The following is a 21,604-nucleotide window of genomic DNA, read 5'->3' as shown; positions in this document are numbered from 1 at the left end:
GTGTTGTTGCCTTTCCCCCCCCCCCCCTTTATTGTCTTGAAGTCTCTTTTTAAAAATACAGCACTTACTTCAATTACATTTTGTTTCACGCGGACTACAAAATAGGTAACGAGCCCATTCGGTCCTTCCCAAACCCGCTTCCCTTTTGCCGCAAGGTGCCTCTTAGGAAAGAAAAGACGGAGCAGGGAGGAATTTGGCATCAGATCTGGGCGAAACGCTCCTTTCTGAAGTTGGCAATCGTCCATAGATCTCAAAGGAGTGTTTATTTTATTTTTTAAAAATTGCTTAGAATACCACAGTGCCTGCTCCTGCATGTGGAATACCGAAGGTTCGTCTGCAGGCTGCTCGATTGTAACGGAGCCTCTTGTTTACCTTCTCTCTGTCCTCCCCCCCTCCCCCCCACTCAGATTCGCCCACGGTGAGGATCCGCCCTCCCCAAGGGGTGATGCGGGAAGGAGACACCTTAGTCCTGACTTGTGCCGTCAACGGCAACCCACCGTAAGTACTTACCCAGGATGGGGTGGGGGGTGGGGAGCTGTCATTGAAATGGGATCTACATAGGATCTGAGGTCCACCTTCTTCTCATGCTGTAGAGGATTAGGGCACTGCCACTGTACCCGCGTGCGTGTGGCGAGCGGCGTCAGGTCACAGCCGGCCTATGGCGACCCCGGTAAGGGGCTCTCAAGGCAAGCGAGAAGCAGAGGCGGTCGGCCATCGCCTTCCTCTGCAGGGTCTTCCTTGGTGGTCTCCCTTCCAAGAGCCGACCCTGCTTAGCTTCCAAGATCTGACGGGATTGGGCTATCCCATGTTGCCTTCCCTCCCGCCACTGTACCCTTGCACTTAAATAAACAACCCCTTCCCCCAATTCTGTGCCAAGAAAAGCTGTGTTTTGTGACCGGGTAAACATTTCAATGGAGCTGCGGTGGCTCAAGTGGTTAAGACGCTGAACTGCAGGCTGTGGAAGGTCAGTAGTTCAGCAGTTCGAGACCCAGGTGCCGCATGACGGAGTGAGCTCCCGTCTCTAGTTCCAGCTCCTGCCAACCTAGCAGTTCGAAAGCAAGAAATTGCACGTAGATAAATAGGGACCACTTCGGTGGGAAGGTAACAGCGTTCCGTGCGCCTTGGTTGTTTAGTCATGCCGGCCACATGACCACGGAAATGTCTTTGGACAGCGCTGGCTCTTCGGCTTTGAAACGGAGATGAGCACCACAACCCTAGAGTCGGATTGGACTGGCTTTTGAGCAAGGGAATCTTTACCTTTACTTAAACGTTTCAAATGAAGGAAATGATACTTGCAGTGGACTATCAAAGCCAGTTTGGTGTAATGGTTAGGAGCGCGGACTCTAATCTGGGAGAACCGGGTTTGATTCCCTGCTCCTCCCCGTGCAGCTGCTGGTGTGACCTTGGGTCAGTCACAAGTTCTCTCAAGGCTCTTCTCTCAGGAGCATCTTGAAAGAGCTCTCTCGGCCCCACCTACCTCACAGGGTGTCTGTTGTGGGGAGGGGAAGGGGAAGGAGATTGCAAGCTGCTCTGAGACTCCTTTGGGTGGCGAAGGGTGGGGTATAAATCCAATCTCCTCCTCCTCCTTCGTTGACTGATTATCTGGATTCTCTTTCTTTGAAGCATTCTGCATCCCACCTTTCTTTCTGTACAAACCTTCAAACTGGCTTGCAGCAAGTACTTTAAGCAAAGGCGTGAATTTCCCACTCCTCCAAACATGCTGGTCAGCTCCCATCTGGTTTCCTGCTCCATCGCCAGTAGTTTCTTCTCCGAAAATGCCTTCCAGAAAACTGTGGTGTCTTACAATGCTTATGGACTGTGGCAGAGAGAGGAGGGACACACTTCTCCTCTGGGCCGCAGATCCAAGTACGGGTTGCAAATGCTCCCTCTAAGCTGTGGAGTCTTGTGAGCAAAAATTCTACTTTGTGAGCTGCTGGCATTAAAGTTCTGAGTGAGTGATTTGGCTATGGCAGAAATTAGTTTGCTCTGGAGCCCTCCCTTCCTGAGCGAAGACAAAAAATATGTGAGCTGCAGGCTAAAAAACGGTGAGCCAGCTCACACTAACTCAGCTTAGAGGGAACACTGGAACTTGCAACGGCTGTTTCTTCACCTCAGCGGTGGCCCCAAGTATCAAAAGAGTCTTGGGGGGGGGGGGATGAGATAGTGGCAGTGGTCAGGCGGTCTAGCCGGTACTAATTGAGAGCCGGTTTGTTGTCGTGGTTAAGTGCGTGGACTCTAATCTGGGAGAACCGGGTTTGATTCCCCACTCCTCCACTTGCACCTGGCTGGATGACCTTGGGCAAACCATAGTTCTGGCACAGCTGTTCTTGAAAAAGAGCAGTTTCCGTCAGAGCTCTCTCAGCCCCGCGTACCTCACAGGCAGTGTTCCTTCTAAGCTGAGTTAGTGCGAGCTAGCTCACAGCTTTTTAGCCTCCGGCTCACACATTTTTGTCTTAGCTCAGGAAGGATGGCTCCAGAGCAAACTGATCTATGCAGTAGCCAAATCGCTTGCTCACAACTTTAATGCCAGTAGCTCACAAAGTAGGATTTTTGCTCACAGGACTCCACAGCTTAGAGGGAGCATTGCTCACAGGGGGTCTGTTGTGGGAAGGGGAAGGAGTTTGTAAGCCGCTCCGAGACTCCCTTGGGTAGTGAAGGGCGGGGTCTAAATCCAATCTCTTATCTTCTTCTTCTAATTGGCTGCATCTGTATTACTCTGCGTGCCAATAATTGTTTGGGTACGCATGCCTTCTCGGATTCTAGGGGATGTGTTCACACATTGCAGAGAGCCTTATCTCAGAATCTCAGAAGTGTGAGAGAGGAGGAATGTCTCTTCTAGGACAGCGTCAGCTGCCTGCGCGCATGTGTCTTTGTGTGTATTTTGGAACCACGTGCTTTAAAATAATTGAAATGCTTTTTTAAAAAAAGAGGAAAAAATCTGATGAATTGGGGATATCTTTTTGTTGGCAGCAGAGGACAGGACTCGCAAGAATGGGTGTAAATTAAGGGCGGGAAGGTCCCCGGCCAGTGTTCCCTCTAAGCTGTTAGTGTGAGCTAGCTCACAGGTTCCTTAGCCCCCGGCTCACAGATTTTTGTCTCAGCTCAGGAAGGACGGCTCCAGAGCAAAGGAATTTATGCAGTAGCCAAATCGATCACTCACAACACTTGATGCCAGTAGCTCACAAAGTAGAATTTTTGCTCACAAAGTAGAATTTTTGCTCACAAAACTCCACAGCTTAGAGGGAGTATTGATACCGGCTGGATCTTAGGAAAAACTTCCTTACAGTAAGAGTTCTGCAGCAGTGGAATCAGCTGCCCAGGGTGGTGGTGAGCTCCCCCTCCCTGGCAGTCTTGAAGCAGCGGCTGGACAAACCCTTGTCAGGGATGCTCTATGCCAGTGGTGGCGAACCTATGGCACGGGTGCCAGAGGTGGCACTCAGAGCCCTCTCTGTGGGCACGCGTGCCATCGCCTCAGCCAGGCCCAGACCATCATTAAAGTGTCGGATTCTCTGCCAAATAATTTTAAGTAAATGAAAGCATTTGGGATTGCTTTCCTTACTTTGTTTGGATCATCTGAAGTTAATGTATGAGTTGTTTTTTCTAAAGTAAAACCTCAGTATTCAGGTTAAATTGCCGTATTGGCACTTTGCGATAAATGAGTGGGTTTTGGGTCGCAGTTTGGGCACTCGGTCTCTAAAAGGTTCGCCATCACTGCTCTAGACTGATCCCGCATTGAGCAGGGGGGGTGGATTAGATGGCCTGTAGGGCTCCTTCCAACTCTCTGTTTCTGTGACCCTATGATCGACTGATGGGATCAATGAGTTGACTAGCAGTGGTGTCCTAAGCTGGTCAATACCCTTCGGAGTCAAATGAACGGCGCGGGGGGATGTAAATCTACTTAGGGTTGCGCTGTTGAGTGTTCTATTCCTAATATTTTGTGTAATGTATTCTTCTTCCGTTAACTCTGGGGAGGCGTAGCTTAACAAGCTGCATTTATATCAGTTAACAGTTTGTAAATGAAGAGGTCGGGATAGTGGTTAACTCTTCCACCTGTGCCAGGTCCTCAACTGAAAAGGTCCCCTGCCGTCCGGCTGGATTTAAAGCAACCTACGAGTGCCTTTTTTTAACCAGGGGAACAGTACAGCGTGACTGTGTGTGTGTGTGTTTAAACTCACCTTTCCCCACAAAGATGCCTTTGGGACCCGAATAGCACATCTGGAATTTCAGCGGCAGAAAGCCGACACCTTGCATAGCTTGTGTCTAAATCCTTCTTGCCCTGACCGGGATGTTCCCGGGCAAACCTGATATCAGGAGCGAAGCAGGTTCAGCTCTGGTCAGTGCTTGAATGAGAGTCCACCAAGGAATATCAGGGTCTCTAAGAAGGAGGAGGAGGAGATAGGATTTATACTACCAGAAGGAGTTTCAGAGTGGCTTACAATCTCCTTTCCCTTACCCTCCCCACAACAGACGCCCTGTGAGAAAAATTCCCGCTAAGAAGAAGAAGAAGAGATTGGATTTATACCCCGCCCTTCACTACCCATAGGTGTCTCAGAGCGGCTTACAAACTCCTCTCCCTTCCCCTCCCCACAACAGACACCCTGTGAGGTGGGTGGGGCTGAGAGAGCTCTGACACAAACTGCTCTTTTTCAAGGACAGCTGTGCCAGAGCTTGTGACTGACCCAAGGTCACATCAGCAGGTGCAAGTGGAGGAGTGGGGAATCAAACCCGGTTCTCCCAGATTAGAGTGTGCACACTTAATCACTACACCAAACTGGCTGAGTTAGTGGGAGCTGGCTCAGTTTTTTAGCCTCCGGCTCACGCATTTTTGTCTTAGCTCAGGAAGGATGGCTCCAGAGCAAACGAATTTAGGCAGCAGCCAAATCGCTCGCTCACAGCTTTAATGCCAGTGGCTCCCAAAGTAGGATTTTTGCTCACAGGACTCCACAGCTTAGAGGGAGCATTGCATGTGAGGTAGGTGGGGGCTGAGAGAGCTCTCTGGAGAACTTCTCTTGAGAGGACAGCTCTGAGAGAACTTGTGACTGACCCAAGGTCTCACCAGCAGCTGCATGTGGAGGAGTGGGGAATCAAACCCGGGTCTCCCAGATTAGAGAGGACAGCTCTGAGAGAACTTGTGACTGACCCAAAGTCTCACCAGCAGCTGCATGTGGAGGAGTGGGGAATCAAACCCGGTTCTCCCAGATTAGAGAGGACAGCTCTGAGAGAACTTGTGATTGACCCAAGGTCTCACCAGCAGCTGCATGTGGAGGAATCAAACCTGGTTCTCCCAGATTAGAGAGGACAGCTCTGAGAGAACTTGTGACTGACCCAAAGTCTCACCAGCAGCTGCATGTGGAGAAGTGGGGAATCAAACCCGGGTCTCCCAGATTAGAGAGGACAGCTCTGAGAGAACTTGTGACTGACCCAAGGTCTCACCAGCAGCTGCATTTGGAGGAGTGGGGAATCAAACCCAGTTCTCCCAGATTAGAGTCCACACTCCTAACCAGTACACCAAACTGGCTATGCAGAGCCAGGCAATGGCAAACCACTCCTGAATATTTCTTCCCAAGAAAACCCTACAGAGTTCCCATACGTCTGCTGTGACTTGATGGCACATTCCAGCAGCACCAAACCCTTCTAGGATCCTAACCAGGGATATGTCATCCCTCTCCCCGCCTTGAGCAATCACGCCAATCTAACAGGGAACTGTTTTCATTCCCTTCGAAATTGCTCAGATGTTTTCGTCTAAGGCGGAGCCTCAGAGTGCGGCTTCTGATATTGCTGGAAGGCGAAATTTCGCCGGCAACTTCGCTTCTCAGATGTTCAAAGGCTCCCGGAGAGGTGGGAGGCTGGGACACAGATGCACGCACAGGCCTTTAGAGTAAAATGCGTTTCTGTATGGTGTCCCCCCCCTCAAATCTCTGAAGATAAGAAATGCTAAAATTTCCAAGTGAGCAAAAACTAGGTGAGATGTGGGGTACGCATGAACAGAGTTTGGGGTCTCAGAACTGCACTTCTTTTGGAGCCAGAGGAATTCGCCGTGTTAGTCTGTTGCTGCAAAATAGTAAAAAGCCCAGTAGTACCTTTAAGACTAACAAACTTTATTGTAGCATAAGCTTTTGAGAAACACAGGTCTCTTCATCAGATCTGTCGAAGAGAGCTGTGTTTCTCAAAAGCTTATGCTACAATAAAGTTTGTTAATCTTGATGGTGCTACTGGGCTTTTTATTGTTTCTTTCGGAGGCAGGAGATGGAAACAGGGATCAACCTTTTCTTTCCAATAGCAGCTGTTCTAAAAGGAGCTACCATTCGTGCTGTGTCCTCTCATACCATTCCTCTCTGATAAATGGGTTCAAAAACTCTCAGCATCTCTTTGAGCAGAAACAACCTAGGGCGGGGCCAAAAGAAATCTGCACCTACTTCAGAGAAAGCAACGCAACTCTCAGAAACTCTCCAGCAAATTTTCTTAGGACCGATGTGCAATGCTCACTCTAAGCTGTGGGGTCTTGTGAGCAAAAATTCTACTTTGTGAGCTCCGGGCATTAAAGTTGTGAGCGAGAGATTTGGCTACTGCCTAAATTAGTTTGCCCTGGAGCCATCCTTCCTGAGCGAAGACAAAAAGGTGTGAGCCGGAGGTTAAAAAACTGTGAGCTAGCTCACATTAACTCAGCTTAGAGGGAACACTGCCGATGTGGTGGCGGGGCTGCTGTCGTTATAACGGTTGCATGGCAAAGGGAATTCCAGCGGCTTCGGTTTTGCTCGCCGCTGGGACATGCCAAGAGAGCACCTGCTGAAATTTTGTCATCTGCACAACTCCCGAAGGCGCCGTTGCCCTGTTTGCCGCCTCTGTTCCACGCTGGGCAAAACTCGTCCTTGCCCCCCCCACACCTCTCTCCCCGGCCGGCCTGACTGATGGATACAATTCCCGAGCGGAGTTATTACTCCAGCGCCCCTTGATCCAGCCGCCCAGCCCTGTCTCCCATCCATCACTGGATCTGGCAGCGCTGGCTGCAAATAACCTTGAAGGGAAGCGAGGAAGCCACAGTGGGGAGGAGAGCAGGGGTGGTTGTAGACTAGAAGAGGGGAGGGATGTGGTCCGGAAGGGGGCGCATTGGAAGTAGGGGGCGCGGGGAGAGGTGAAAGGCGTAACCCGTGGCTACTCTGCCTTCCCTCCCTAGCCCCACGAGGATCAACTGGAACCGAGCAAACGACTCCTTGCCGGAGCGGGCCCTGATAGAGGGCGACACGTTGACCATCCCCAGCCTCAGCATGCTGGATAACGGCACCTACTCCTGCCAGGTGGAGAACAAACACGGCCGCTCATCGGACCAGTACGTGCTGGTGGTATATGGTAAGCAAACGCGGCTGTCCGCCGCTCTGGCTTTTTTAGCCTCCACAGTGCCGGCACCCCCCAGCCGGGCTCACTTTAGCCGAGAACTCCGCCGCCCGTCCGGTGGCGCCTGGTTCAAGCCCTGGTTCCCAAGAAGAGCAGAGCCCTTGTACTTGGGCTCCAGGCCCGTAGCCAGGATTTTGTGGCTTGTGGGGCAATTTTATTTCCCCTGGTGGGGCTGAAGTTCTCAGTGCAGAAGGAAAAGCCATTGAGCCAATAGAAAGCTGTTCCCAGGAGGGGTCTCTGAACTGCAAGCTGTTGACCACTTTAGACGACAGTTTGCAGCCGCTGCAAGTTAATCACTTCTGCCAGCCGAAGCAGCAATTCTAATCACAAGCCGGCAGGTGGGGGTGATGACTCTTGTAGTCAAGAATGCCAACACTTGGGCAGAAAGACTCTCTTAAAGGAGACCAGTTTCTTGACACAGACTGAAGAGAATTTTAGACAAGGGAATAGAATTATCATTTTAATAGGGGTCTGTGGCTGGTACTATGATGGTATTATTGTCTGTGAGTGTTGGTGATTGTACTTGTTTATTATTGTATTGTTTTACTGCACTGCTGGTCAATTGGCCGTCACAATAAATTTGATTTGATTTGATCACAAGCATGTCTGAAAGAAAAGTTCTGGGATACCTATCTAGTCTGGCATACCTATCTAGGTGGGGGTGATGACGCTTGTAGTCAAGAACGCTAACACTTGGGCAGAAAAAACCTCTCTTAAAGGAGACCAGTTTCTTGACACAGAGTTAGATGGGATCCTAGAGGTCACCTACTCCAACCCCCTTGCTCAGTGCGGGAACGAGTCAACGATAGCACCCCACTCTGCTTAAAGGAGCGAACACCTTTTAAAACAAGTTTTAAAATGATTTTATAAAGCATTTACAGAAGAAATTCTTCTGGGGCTGTGCCTTTAGGAAAGGGGGCAGAGCCCCCACCCCACCCCCATCATAGCTAGAGGTTTAGTGGGCTCTTCCTCATCAGACTGCAGGTCAAGGTTCACCTGTCCTCAGCTAGAAAATCAGCATGTCTGAAAGAAAAGTTCTGGCATACCTGTCTAGTCTGCTCCGCTCTAAGGACTCTGCCCCCCACCCCTTTTGCACGGAGGAGCATTGAGGTCTGTGAGGCCCCACCTGCATTCTTATATTCATGAGGTTAGGGAAATCCATGCCTTATAAAAAAAGGGCTCGGCACTTGTCCACACCAATGTTCCCTCTAAGCTGTGGAGTCTTGTGAGCAAAAATTCTACTCTGTGAGCCACTGGCATTAAAGTTGTGAGCGAGCGATTTGGTTACTGAACAAATTAGTTTGCTCTGGAGCCATCCTTCCTGAGCTGAGGCAAAAATGTATGAGCTGGAGGCTAAAAAACTGTGAGCTAGCTCACACTAACTCAGCTTAGAGGGAACACTGGTCCACACCTTTCCTGGCACTTGCCAAGTGTTTTTTTTAATTATTATTAAATGTTGCTTTGGCTCCTCACCCGGACAGCCCAGACAAGCCCAATCTCGTCAGATCTCGGAAGCTAAGCAGGGCCGACCCTGGCAAGTACTTGGATTGGGGGACTTCCTTGGAATACCAGCTGTCGGGAGGCGGGGGCAGGCAAATTTCAAGCTGCCTCTCTGAATATCCTCCAGGCCCCCAGTAGGGGGTCAGTCACCAGAGGTCGCCAGAACTTCCAGGTGCGCATGCACACTCACATGCACACAAGAAAAATACCCAAAAAAATACGATTTTTTTTTAAATTTAAGAAATGTTGCTTCGGCAGCAGCTGCCCCCCCCCCCAGCACAAGGATCTTCACTGTGCGACTGGAAGTAAGCGGTGCGTATACAGGGAAATATTTTCAAGCAATATGTTCGTTTTAAAGAGCTCACCCACGAAAAAAAATGGAAAGAGAAACTAAACCATTTGAGCGAGAGCCAAAAACTCCCAAGTTTCGAAAAACCAGTAAGGGGCCAAAAGTTAAAAACATCAATAAGTATAGCTGAAAGTACACATGTCTATTTAAAAAAAAAACTCGTAGGGGCCCAAGAAAAGCTTCATAACGTAATCAAAGTGACAAAATGCACAAAAGGAACCGTATATGATCTGACGCGTTAAACAGAGCTTCCGTCTGAAACATTGAAAAGTTACTGTTAGCATTATGCATAACCTTGCCAATGCTCCCTCTAAGCTGTGGAGTCTTGTGAGCAAAAATCCTAATTTGTGAGCTGCTGGCATTAAAGCTGTGAGCGAGGGATTTGGCTACTGCATAAATTCGTTTGCTCTAAAGCCATCCCTCCTGAGCTGAGACAAAAATGTGTGAGCTGGAGGCTAAAAAACTGTGAGCTAGCTCACACTAACTCAGCTTAGAGGGAACACTGATTGATGTTTCGTGGATGGCTCCGCCCCCTGTGGCGGCCATCTTGTCTTTGCGCCCAGCAACCCCGTTTCAGAACCCCAAAGGTGCCCACAGGCTCAGAACGGTTGGAGACTTCGGTTCTTAGGCTGATCTCCGCTGTGATAGTGGCTTGCTGGATAAAGCAGTTGATGGCCCACCCCTCCAGCAGCTGGAGAGCCGGAGACTAGAGAGGCTGAACCCCCTTTCGCCTTCCCCCTAGCGAGGAGTGAAGCTCATGGAGGGCACCCCTCTCCCCACCACCCCTGCGGTGCTGCTGACCATTAACCTTTTCCTGTCTTCTGCAGACCCCGGGGCTATCGTGGAAGCCCAGACTTCCGTGCCCTACGCCATCGTCGGGGGAATCTTGGCCCTCCTCGTCTTCCTGGTCATCTGCGTCCTTATAGTCATGGTCTGGTGTTCCATCCGGCAGAAAGGTCAGCGTAATTCTATTCCCCCCCCCCCCTGCACTTCATTTATACCCTGCCTTTCTTCCCAATGGGCTGGACCCAAAGCGTGTTCCATTTCCCCCCCCCCTCCTTTCCATCTTATACTCTCCTGGGCATTGATCAGGGGTCACTGGGTGTGTGTGTGTGGGGGGGGGTATTTGTGAATTTCCTGCATTCTGCAGCGGGTTGGACTAGATGACCCTGGAGGTCCCTTCCAACTCTTTTTTTATTTGATTTAAAGGGTTTTTTTTATTTTTAAGCAGTAAAAAGAACAAAATACAGTGAGAACAGTTATCAACAGTAGAATTAGATAAGATAATAATAAATGTAGAAACTCTGTTCAGATAAGTTTACATGCGATGAAAAACTTCATAGTACTTTTGAGGAAACTTGAACTTAGCAGAGTCAACGTTGAATATAAATTCTAGAAAAGGAAACCATTTCAATAGAAAGTTTGATTCCCTCTTAGACAACAACATCAGATATTTCATCCTTCCAACTCTTATGACCAGGGCTATTTTGGGGCAGGAACACACAGGAACGGAGTTCCGGCTGGCTCCCAAGTTGGCCACGCCCAGCAGGAACTCATTAGCATAATAGGCCACACCCAACAGCAGAAACTCATTAGGATTCGCTACAATTAGGGGGTGTGGCCTAGCATACAAAGGAGTTCCTGCTCCAAACAAAAAGCCCTGGGTTTTGACAACAAACAAGGTAAGCAGAATAAGAAGCAAAAGGTGGGTGTGGCTGGATGACCACACTTCTGGTAACATGGGGGTGTGGCCTAATATGCCAATGAGCTGTGCTTTCATGGGTGTGGCCTAATATGCTAATGAGTTCCTGCTGTTGGGTGTGGTCTATTATGCTAATAAGTTCCTGCTGGGCTTTATCTACAAAAAGAGCCCTGCTTATGATGCAATGATTCCATGAGCGCAACGGCAGGGAACTTACACTCCTGCATGGAGTCATGGTCAGCCTTCCCTATGGCATGGGATGAAGACTGCTCAGTTTGGAAGTCCCTCTTTAACCCCCGTGCCATCGGAGTGGTTAAAGAGAGGGTTCCTTTTCCCAGCCTTCTCAAAGCCCCTGCTGTAAGATGAAGCGGGGAATTCTGATCCTGGTCCGTGATGGTGAACCAGCCGTTGTTTGGTCTGTGGGTTTATTTATGGATATAAGATAAGGTCTCTGGCATCGACCCTATCGGCAAAAGTCTTTGTCAAATCTGATGGGTGGGAAAGGGCTCCCACCCCCCACTCCAGTCCTCGGCTTCTCCTTCCTGGCCCCCCCCCCCAATCCATCAATTAGGCTATTGAGTGGACAGAGGCGGTCCCCCCTCCTTTCTTTCCTAACACTAGGACTCAAGGTCAGCTGATGACAATGATTGACAGTTGATTCAGGAAAGACGATAGAAAGTACTTCTCCGCACAACGGGCGCGATTTAATTTGTGGCGTTCACTGAGTGCAAAGACGTAGGAGGGGAGGATTGATCGCACCCGTGAAGGACAGGTCCATCTGCTGCTGTTAGCCTTGATGGCTCAATGGAGCCTCCATGTACGTGGAGCCAGTTTGGTGCGGTGGATAGGAGTGTGGACTCTAATCTGGGAAAGCCGGGTTTGATTTCCCCACTCCTCCACATGCAGCTGCTGGTGTGACCTTGGGTCGGTCACAAGTTCTCTCAGAGATGTTCCGGAAAGAGCAGTTCTCGAAAGAGCTCTCTCAGTCCCACTGACCTCACAGGGTGTCTGTTGTAAGGAGGGGAAGGGAAAGGAGATTGTAAACCACTATGAGATTCCTTTGGGTAGTGAAGGGTGGGGTACAAATCCAATCTCCTCTTCCTCCTCCTCCTCCTCCTCCTCCTCTTCTTCTTCTACATAGGTGGTGTGTCATCTGTATAAAGTAAAGGTAAAGGTTCCCTTGCTCGAAAGCCAGTCGAGTCCGACTCTAGGGCTGCGGTGCTCATCTCCATTTCAAAGCCAAAGAGCCAGCGCTGTCCGAAGACGTTTCCGTGATCATGTGGCCGGCATGACTAAACACCGAGGCACACAGCACGCTGTTACCTTCCCGCCGAAGTGGTACCTACTTATCTACTTGCAATTTCTTGCTTTCGAACTGCTAGGTTGGCAGGAGCTGGAACTAGAGATGGGAGCTCACTCCATCATGCGGCACCCGGGTCTCGAACTGTTGAACTACCGACCTTCCACAGCCTGCAGTTCAGCGTCTTAACCACTTGAGCCACCGCAGCTCCTATCTAATAGCAAAATCTGGCTGCCATCTTTGGATATCTAAATCCACAGGTCGGGGCCACACTGACGATAAACAGATTTTTCTGCAAACTTGGGGGACACCCCCCCCCCCAGGTTTGCAGAAAAATATGAAATGTTACAAAAATACATTGGGGGGGTTTCAAACTCCCCCCAATTTGAATTTAAATCCCCTCCAAATTGAAGGGAAGATAAAAAAGCATTGCCTCGCATGGGTGGAAAATGCACTTACCTGGGAATGGCTCCGGGCCTGGCCACAGCAGCAGGTGATGCTAGGGACGGCTCCAGGCCTGGCTCCAGCACCTACAGATGCTGGCAACTGCTCCAAGCTCCAATGTGGGTAGTGAACCGCCCGGGCTTGGTGACGGGGGAGGGAATTGGATCCCCCCCTTGCCGAACACTGATCGAGACTTGGGACCTTCCCAGTGGCAATTTGCTGACCACTGTAGGAAATACGATAAGCCTAAAGGGGCCTTGGAGCTGCGGTGGCTCAAGTGGTTAAGACGCTGAACTGTGGAAGGTCGGTAGTTCAGCAGTTCGAGACCCGAGTGTGCCGCATGACGGAGTGAGCTCCCCTCTCTAGTTCCAGCTCCTGCCAACCTAGCAGTTCGAAAGCAAGAAATGGCAAGTAGATAAATAGGTACCCCTTCGGTGGGAAGGGAACAGCGTTCCGTGCGCCTTGGTGCTTAGTCATGCCGGCCACATGACCAGGGAAACGTCTTAGGACAGCGCTGGCTCCTCGGCTTTGAAACGGAGATGAGCACCGCAACCCTAGAGTCGGACTCGACTGGCTTTTGGGCAAGGGAACCTTCACCTTTCTTTTAAAGGGACCTTGGGTCTGATCCAGCATGGCTGCTCTTACGTCATTCCCCTCCATCAAGCAAGGGGTAAGGCCAGGTTTCGCTTTACCCAGCTGCTTGGCATGCAGAAGGTCCCAGGTTCAATCTCTGCCATCTCCAGGTAAAAGGACCAGGTAGTAGGTGATGTGAAAGGCCTCTGCCTGAGACCTAGGGTTCCCAGACCCCTGGTCCGGATGGGGGTTCCCCCAATTTTGGGGCTTTTGCCTGCCACCGGCCAGTGGGGGAAGCCCTGCCCCCGAACAGCGAAATCACGTGGCGACGTCCCCAACACAATGACATCATGCGGAGGTGACACTATCGTGTCGGCGATGTCGTAATGTGATGCTCTGCTTTTTGGGCAGAACTCTACGGTCTGAGCGCAGTTTTAACTGTAGAGTTTGCCCCAAAAAGCAGAGCGTTGCCCCCGACATCACCGACATGATGTCACTTCTGCATGATGTCATCGTGTCGGGGACATCCCCGCCTACTCCCGGACCGCCCCCCAGATCCCCCCTGCCGGCGCGACGATTGCGCCTGGCAACCCTACTGAGACCCCCGAGAGCCGCTGGCAGTCTGAGTAGGCAAAGCCGACCTTGATGGACCAATGCCCTGAGAAAGTTTAAGGCGGCAGCTGCCTGTGTATTCTCTTGCCCCATAACAATGCTGGGCAACATTATTGAAAGGACTGCAGTTAGGTAACATTTGTGAAGCAGTTTGAGCAGTTTGAGCCATTTGTGAAGCAGTTTGAGCAGTTTGAGCCATTTGAGCACTCTGTATGCATGCTAAGTAATATTATACTCACTCTTCTTCTCCTTTAAAAATAGGTTCCTACCTGACCCACGAGGCAAGTGGTTTGGACGAGCACGGAGAAGCCCGCGAGGCCTTCCTCAACGGCGGCGACGGCCATAAGCGCAAGGAAGAATTCTTCATCTAAGCCGGGGATGTGGGAGGGGGGCAAGGGGGCGTGGGAAGGGTTGCCAGGGACAGAAGGTTTTGGGGGAAGCGGCCGAAAAGGAATTCCGGAAGCTAAAGGTTTATAGGGAAGGCTGCCGCTCTTGCCGGAGGGGATGGGTTGGGTTGGGAAAGGGGTGGATTTGAAAAGAAAGGGGGCGGGAGGGGGGGGAAAAACAACAACAACAAAAATCTAAAAAAAAAAATCTATTGTGTAAGAAACCAACATGCGGCCACCACTTTTTTCGGTTTTATTTTTGAAACCGAGGACTTTAGCCCTACCCCCAGCCATGAAGCTCCACCTCCTTCTGCCATTGGCTGTCCCATGCGCTCTGAACAGGAAGTGACGTCCTTTAATTCTGGGGAGAGGCGTGTGCGTGGATGAGTGCGTGTGTGCGTGGCTCGGCTTCCGTAAAACAGAGCATGGGGATACCCACACCCCTTTTTCCCTTGGGGAGGCAGAGCTATAGGGGAGGGCCCTGTTCCTTTGTACATAGCTCAAAAGTTAACCCTGCAGAAGGTAGGAAGACAGAAGGCGCAAGGGGGCCCCAGGCTGCCAAGATTTTGAGGGGTGGTGAAGCGGGGGTATCGTAACAAGGACCTAGCCCCCGAGGGGGACTGTGGTTCATTAGCTCTGATTTTTTTCAGATATTAGCACTGAGTTTCAAAATATCTTTTTTTTGGGGGGAGGGAGGTGAGGGGGGTATTAACATATTTGCTCCGGGGCACCTTTGGTCGCCCCGGGGAGAACTTGTCTACCCTGGGGGAGAGCTGATCTGTGAGTTAGGACCCCTCAGGTCTATTTCCATGTGGAGGAGGGCAGGGGGGTCCGGTGGGAGTGCAGGGCTGAAGTTGTCCCAAATTCTCTTCGGGACAACCCGGCTTGGAGTTCCTCTCGGCCACACGCTTTCCCTTTTAAGGCCAGGCCATGGTGGCTGCGTTGGGCCTTAAGCAGCAGGTGGGACTCCCTGTTTTTCTTCAAAGCCATGATAGTTTGGGGGGTGGGGGAGGGGGGAGAGGAAGGGGGGGTGTTCTCTGTCTGTCTCTGTCGTCCTTGTTATGTGACGTGCTCAGCCAGGAGCAGGGGATGGGACCCAGAGCCCAGTGGTGTATGTCGTGAGGCCGCCTGATACCAAGCGAGACCTTTGGGTCCTCTTTCAGCTCAGTATTTTCTTCTTCTGGCAGTGACCCTCCAAGGTCCCAGGCTCACAAAGGTCTTCCCGCAACTCTTGCTATCTGACACCCTGTAGTCGGAAATGCCAGGGATCGAACCTGGGACCCTCTGCATGCAGAACATCTGCTCTGCCACTGAGCCACAGCCCCACCCCAGAGCTCTGGCAATTCACCCCGTATCAGATGGCGAAGGTGCTGCCACCCGGATCTACGGGCCCAGCTTCAATGGTGGGGGAGAGAGAGATTTTTTAAAAAATTGGCGTGTGCAGGTTTACCGTGGCCGGCTTAAACTCGTCCTCCTGGCCATTCGTGCTGGTGGCAGCACACTAGATCATCACGTCCCCAGACCGGAAGAGGAGGTCCCCGGTGTGGCTCACAATTCTCTCCGCTCCTCCCTCTCTGCTCACGTTCCTAGACAGCAGCTGGAACAGCAGTTCTGCAAAAAAAAAAAAAGAAGAGTGAGGGGCTCAGCAATAGGCCCTTTCCCCCTCCTCCCTCCGTGTCCATTTTGATCCCGTTTCGATGATTTTGACCACCCCAGATGGAAGGGACCATTTTTACAAACGAGCTGCTCCAGCCACTCCAGAGGTAGCTGCGATCGACCGCCGGGGAGACAATACTCAAGGCGTCTGCAGCTGGGGAGTGGCCCCGTGGAGCTGTCTTTCTCCACCATTGCCCTCGAGGCAGCTGCCTCGGCCAGCCCCGGGTCGGCCACTTCGCTACCGTGCTTTGCCGCAAAAAAGGAGTCGCTGCCACCGGTCGCCCTCCCCACTCCTTTCTGGTGACCCCCACCCCCCAGTTCTTCCCGCCCTCAGTGATTTTTCTCATTTGTGCCAGTAGCTGCCCACCCCCCCATACCAACCCTGTGTCTTGGAAGGGGAGATTTAAAAAAAAAAAGAAGAAGAAAATATAATAATTAATATATAACTGGGGGTCGGGAGTGCGCGGGGGGCTTGTTCCTCCGCAGCCCAAGACTGTTTCCCCCGTGCCCAAAAGTTAATATATATGTAAATATCTATGTCTGCCTTTTAACCACCTTTGATACTTCAATAAATCTCCCTGATTAATTCTTTTAACACCAGTGGTTGTGGGAATCCTTGTTCATGAGCATGTGTCGGACCACGAGAGCACGTCCGGCACTAGGACGGGGTGGTCTCGGGGGGGGGGGGGGGATCCTTCCCTGAACCTTCAAGACGGAAATTCTCTCGCGCCACCGCTGGCTTCTGCAGGGTGAGAACAGAACGGTGGCATTGGGGCAGCGGGTCTTTTGTCAGACGCCGGTCCGCGGGAAATACCCAGCCCCGACGCCCTCTGGAGCCAGCCTTGTACGGAAAAGCAAAGTGTCTGGCGCTTTATCACATTTCTGCGTTTTGCCTTGTACAACAACCCTGCGACGCAGCGGCAAAAGTGGACGAGAGTGAACGAGGGACTCGAGACATGCGCAGGTGGCCAGCAGTGGACTCTGGAGTTTGCATTCATCAGGGAGTTACAGACTTGCAGGCGAGTTCCATTGAAACGGTGTGTCCATTTTCAGCACTGGGGGCCGATGGCTGGTGCTCCCCACTTTGTGGATAGGCAGTTGAGGCTGGGAAAGAGCGGCTTGCCTGTGGCCACGTCACAGAACCTGTCAGGGTCTGGATTTGAATCCCTGTTTCCTAGATCTGGGGCAGGAGGCATCCGACCCCACCCCCCGTTTTATCCTCATAACCAGTCTGTGTGGTTAAGATGGACCCAAGATCATTCAGTTTTTACAGTTTGGTGTAGTGGTTAAGTGTGCGGACTCTAATCTGGGAGAACTGGGTTTGATTCCCCACTCCTCCACTTGCACCTGCTGATGTGACCTTGGGTCAGTCACACAAGCTCTGGCACAGCTGTTTCTGAAAGAGCAGTTTGTGTCAGAGTTCTCTCAGCCCCACCCACCTCACAGGGTGTCTGTTGTGGGGAGGGGAAGGGAAAGGAGTTTGTAAGCCGCTCTGAGACTCCAAGTGAAGGGCGGGGTATAAATCCAATCTCTTCTCTTCTTCTTCTTCTCTACACTGGGTTGGGATTGGAACCCAGGTCTCCGACATCCTCGTCCAACGTACACCAAATTGGCTCTTGTACTAGCAGTCCAAGTTACATTGGTACCCTCCAAATTGCTCCAGTCCTGGATCTCTGTCACATTTCTGCCCTTCGTTCTTGCTGAACTGTTTTTCCCCATACACAGAAGCCTAATTATCCTCCTGCTTTTCACTCCACGCCATCTTCTGCAGAGTCTGTTTTCAGCCAGGGCCCTGTTAAAGATGCACAAATCCCCCACTTCAACGGTGGGAACAACCGATCTACCACTAGCTGTACATTTGTTCTTCCTTCCCTTCCCTTCCATTTCTCTCTCTCTCTTTCTCTTTTTTATTACCCCACAGGGCTCCCCGACGCCTCCCCCAATCTGTCATTCTGTATGAAACTCTCTTCGCGCAGAAAACATTGCAACCGGGAGCTACCGGGGAAAATATTTTAAAACAATCGCAGGAGCGGGGGGAATTTAATGTTCAACGAAATATCATAGATTCTGGCTTTGTGATTTTTTAAAAAAATCCTCATTATCCAAGTAGCCAGAGCTGTGATCCAGGGAAAAGTAACAGAACTGGTATCTCCGGTCTTGGATCAGACTTGGCTGGGTTGGATTCTGTGGGTTTGTTGTACTAACAGCAGGGTTTTTCTCCAGCAAGAGCTGGTCTGCGAAATCCAGCACATGATCTGGACTGTCACATAAACTTGGTCTCCCCTCCCCCGATCAGGAGCAGGCCAACAAACTCATTGGGTTGAGTGTTCTTTGTTGTGGTTCGCACACATAATTCCAGCCAGGGGTCATTTCGTAGAAAAAGAGGTGCAGGAGCTCATTAGCATAATTCATTAGCATAACTTATTTGCATATGCCTCACCCCCTGACATCACCGGAAGTGTGTCAGAAGGCAACACCCACCGCTCAGGCTCCACTGGACTGTTTTGGATTGCTAGCTGTTGGGGGGGGGGGGCGCCGCCGCGCAGATCTGTCCTCGCAGAGGAGGGAGAGCTTGTACCTGAATAAAACTTGGTCTTAAAGGTGCCACTGGACTGTTTTGGACCAGGGGGTGGGGGCTCTGCAACTTACCTGGCTGCTTCTTGCTCTGACTGAGGGCTGCCGGGAGCAGGGGGCGGGGCTTGTTGTATGTGCCCGCCCCCTGGGCTCTTTACTGCCGGAGCTCTGCTCCTGTGCGCTCCTGCAGGAAATGACCCCTGATTCCAGCTATCGTTGGGACTCCAGTTCAAGATTCCTGTGGTAATCCTCTATTTGATATCATGATTTGGAACGACAACTGTGTTCGAAAGGGTGTTGGGAGAGTTTTGAAACCACGTTCGTTCATTCTGTTCTAGAGGAATTTGTTTTTCTGAGCAGAGAACCGGTATACAAATAAGTTTGTCAACTCCGGGTTAGGAAATTCCTGGAGATCTGGGGGTGGAGTCTGGGGAGAACGAGGTTTGGGGATTTGAGGGACCTCAGCCAGATAGAATGCCATCCAGTCCACCCTCCAAAGCAGCTATTTTCTCCAGGGGAACTGATCTCTGTAGTCTGGAGATCAGTAGTAATTCTGGAAGGTCTTCAGTTCGGCAACCCTATATCCAACCACTTCCCCTCAAAATGTATCTCTGTTTCAAACCAAAAATGATCCTGCCCATAATTATTTTTACTCATTCACAGAGACCTCGGGGACGCTTCTAGCGAGTATTGTCCAGTCTGGATCTCAGCTGTATACTCGTTTAAACTATTCCTCCATTCTGGATTAAGATGGCCATGTGTATTCCCCATCTGTGGAGCACATACATGGATGGGGTTCTTTCCAGCTACCTTCCCTTTCCCAATTGCCTCCATGTTAGGGCTGCCAAGTGGGGGCGGGGGGCGGGTAAACCCCTGCTTCGGAGGCCCGATTCCCGCCGCCGCGGAATCGGGCCCCAGGAGAACTCCCGTCCCCCAAAGCGCAGCGTGGCTGCGTCACCAGAGGTGACGCAACCACGTTGATCACGTTGGGGGCGTGGCCCCGATCGTCGGAGGGAAAACTATGGTTTTCCCTCTGACGGTTGGGGCCACGCCCTCAACATGATCGACGTCGCGTGTCACTTCCGGTGACGTGCTGGCGACGCGCGCATCGACGGACGGCTCCCCGAGCCCGGCGAGGCTCCCCCGCCGGTAAGAAACTTTGACTTGGCAACCCTAATCCATGAAGCCTGGTGTTCTCCATTCTGGCTCCTGTACCTAATCCCATTCAGCCTGGAAACTCCCAATCTTGACTCCCCTGAGGGGCAGTTCTAGATGGGAGCCCATTTTCGATGATCGAGTGATTATCTAGAATGGCGACGATGTCCCCCAATCCAGTTTAGATCCTGTTTTTGGCCTGGTGCTGGCCATTCTCGAACATACCGGTAGGCCTGTGTTCGACCAGATCAGACTGACCATCCCAATCGCACAGTTTTCATAACCCACACGACAGCAGCAAATGAGAGGAAGGGCCCATCTGTCCTGTAAAATTTGATTAGCCGATTTGTCCGCAATTTATCCCCTGGCTTGTCATAACCTGCTATCCTGCCCATTCCGAATCAGGCCTACGGGCCCATCTGTCCCTGAATCCTGGATGTGATGGCAACGAGCAGAACAAAGATGGATGGCGCCTGCTCAGTGGGGCAGCCCGCTCAACTAGGAACCAAATTATTCCTAACGAGTCTCATTCTGCTCATTAAGAGGTGAGTGTCTTCCTAGCCTTCAGGTCGCGGGCTTCATTGGGCACCTAATATGATCAGCCACCTCCTCTGGCCCCAACCATTGTCAGGGCATTAAGGGAACAGCGAGTTCTATGCGGAGATGGATGTCAAATGAAGGATCCTGAGAAGGTGGCGGTGGCGAGGAGAGGCTCGGTATCTGAAAAGGATGAAAGGTACTGGGCTCACAGCTTGGCCCAATTAAAAAAATGGGGGGGGGATATGCATGAAGAGCACCTGGGTAGAGGGAGCTGAGCAGCCCAGCCATAGGGTGATTCTGCAGTGGGTTTTCCCTCCGTTGTTTTACCAAACCCACCTTGGGACAGAAATTCCCCTCTGCGTTGCGTGCTGCTGTCACTTTCTTTGATCATCGGATTTTATGGTACCCTCTGCATTGCATGCCGCTTTCACTTTCTTTGATCATTGGGTTTTATGGTACCCTCTGCATTGCGTGCCGCTTTTCCTTTCTTTGATCACCGGGTTTTATGGTACCTTCTGCATAGATTTATGGTTGTTCAGGGGTGACTCCCCAGTCAGTACGGCATTGCCCCGGCGTATTTGAATGTGGTTTCGAGCTGCATGTTTTCCTCAGGGTTGAGATAACGTGGAGCAAATGCCAAATGCAGAATCGCCCATAGATAGAAAAAGGTAAGCATCTCATTGGACGAGCAGCCGAGGTGGATGGTTGTAAGGACATTCCTGGCTCTTTTCCAGTACGTATCTAGTTCCCTCCTAGTTTTCAATGTTGATTGGTTTTCTGGTGTGCGATTGTTGTTGTTTTTATAATTATAGAGACAATTCCATCAGTGTCTGGGTCCACACCCCTAGGAGCTTACTGAAAACACCCGGTACAAGAGAGGCAGATTTAACAAAACAAGGAGTAAGTGGTATTTTCATGCATCCTTGGCTTTGTTTTTGATTGGGGGGAGGGATAAGGCACTTGACCAAAGCTTTCGTAGAAAAAGCGGCTTTGAAGGAAGGGGGAGAAGGAAGAGGTGGCGCCCGCGTTGGGTATTGCAAGACAGTTTGGTGTAGTGGTTAGGAGCGTGGACTCTAATCTGGGAGAACGGGGTTTTGATTCCCCACTCCACATGCAGCTGCTGGGTGACCTTGGGCAAGCCACAGTTCTCTCAGAGCTGTTCTCTCAAGAGCAGTTCTCTCAGAGCTCTCTCAGCCCCACCTACCTCACAGGGTGTCTGCCGTGGGGAGAGGAAGGGAAAGGAGATTGCAAGTCGCTCTGAGACTCCGAGTGAAGGGTGGGTTATATAAATCCAATCTCTCCTCCCCCTGTAAGGGAGTAGCAAGGGAGGAGTCATTTAGCAGAATGGGACTTCAGACAACTGAACCTGGGAGAGATGAAGTTTACAGGGAAGGATGAGCTAAAGGCTGTCATCTCTGTAG

At 51.1% G+C, this 21,604-nt stretch overlaps 1 protein-coding gene across 1 annotated transcript in view; it reads left to right on the top strand.

Annotated features, from left to right (window-relative positions):
• CADM4 (cell adhesion molecule 4) overlaps positions 1-14,311 on the top strand; it is a 219,537-nt gene extending 205,226 nt beyond the window's left edge. The window contains exons 6-9 of the mRNA XM_015408498.1: positions 408-498; positions 7,175-7,347; positions 10,069-10,197; positions 14,134-14,311. Of these exons, the coding sequence (XP_015263984.1) occupies positions 408-498; positions 7,175-7,347; positions 10,069-10,197; positions 14,134-14,243 (503 nt within the window). The 3' untranslated portion in view covers positions 14,244-14,311. The remainder of the gene's footprint in view (positions 1-407; positions 499-7,174; positions 7,348-10,068; positions 10,198-14,133) is intronic.
• The last annotated feature ends 7,293 nt before the right edge of the window (positions 14,312-21,604 follow it).

This window comes from Gekko japonicus, unplaced genomic scaffold (genome assembly GCF_001447785.1).
Source record: "Gekko japonicus isolate JY-2015 unplaced genomic scaffold, Gekko_japonicus_V1.1 scaffold1014, whole genome shotgun sequence".
In the NCBI taxonomy this organism is placed as follows: domain Eukaryota; kingdom Metazoa; phylum Chordata; class Lepidosauria; order Squamata; family Gekkonidae; genus Gekko; species Gekko japonicus.
This window is presented reverse-complemented; position numbering and strand designations above follow the sequence as displayed.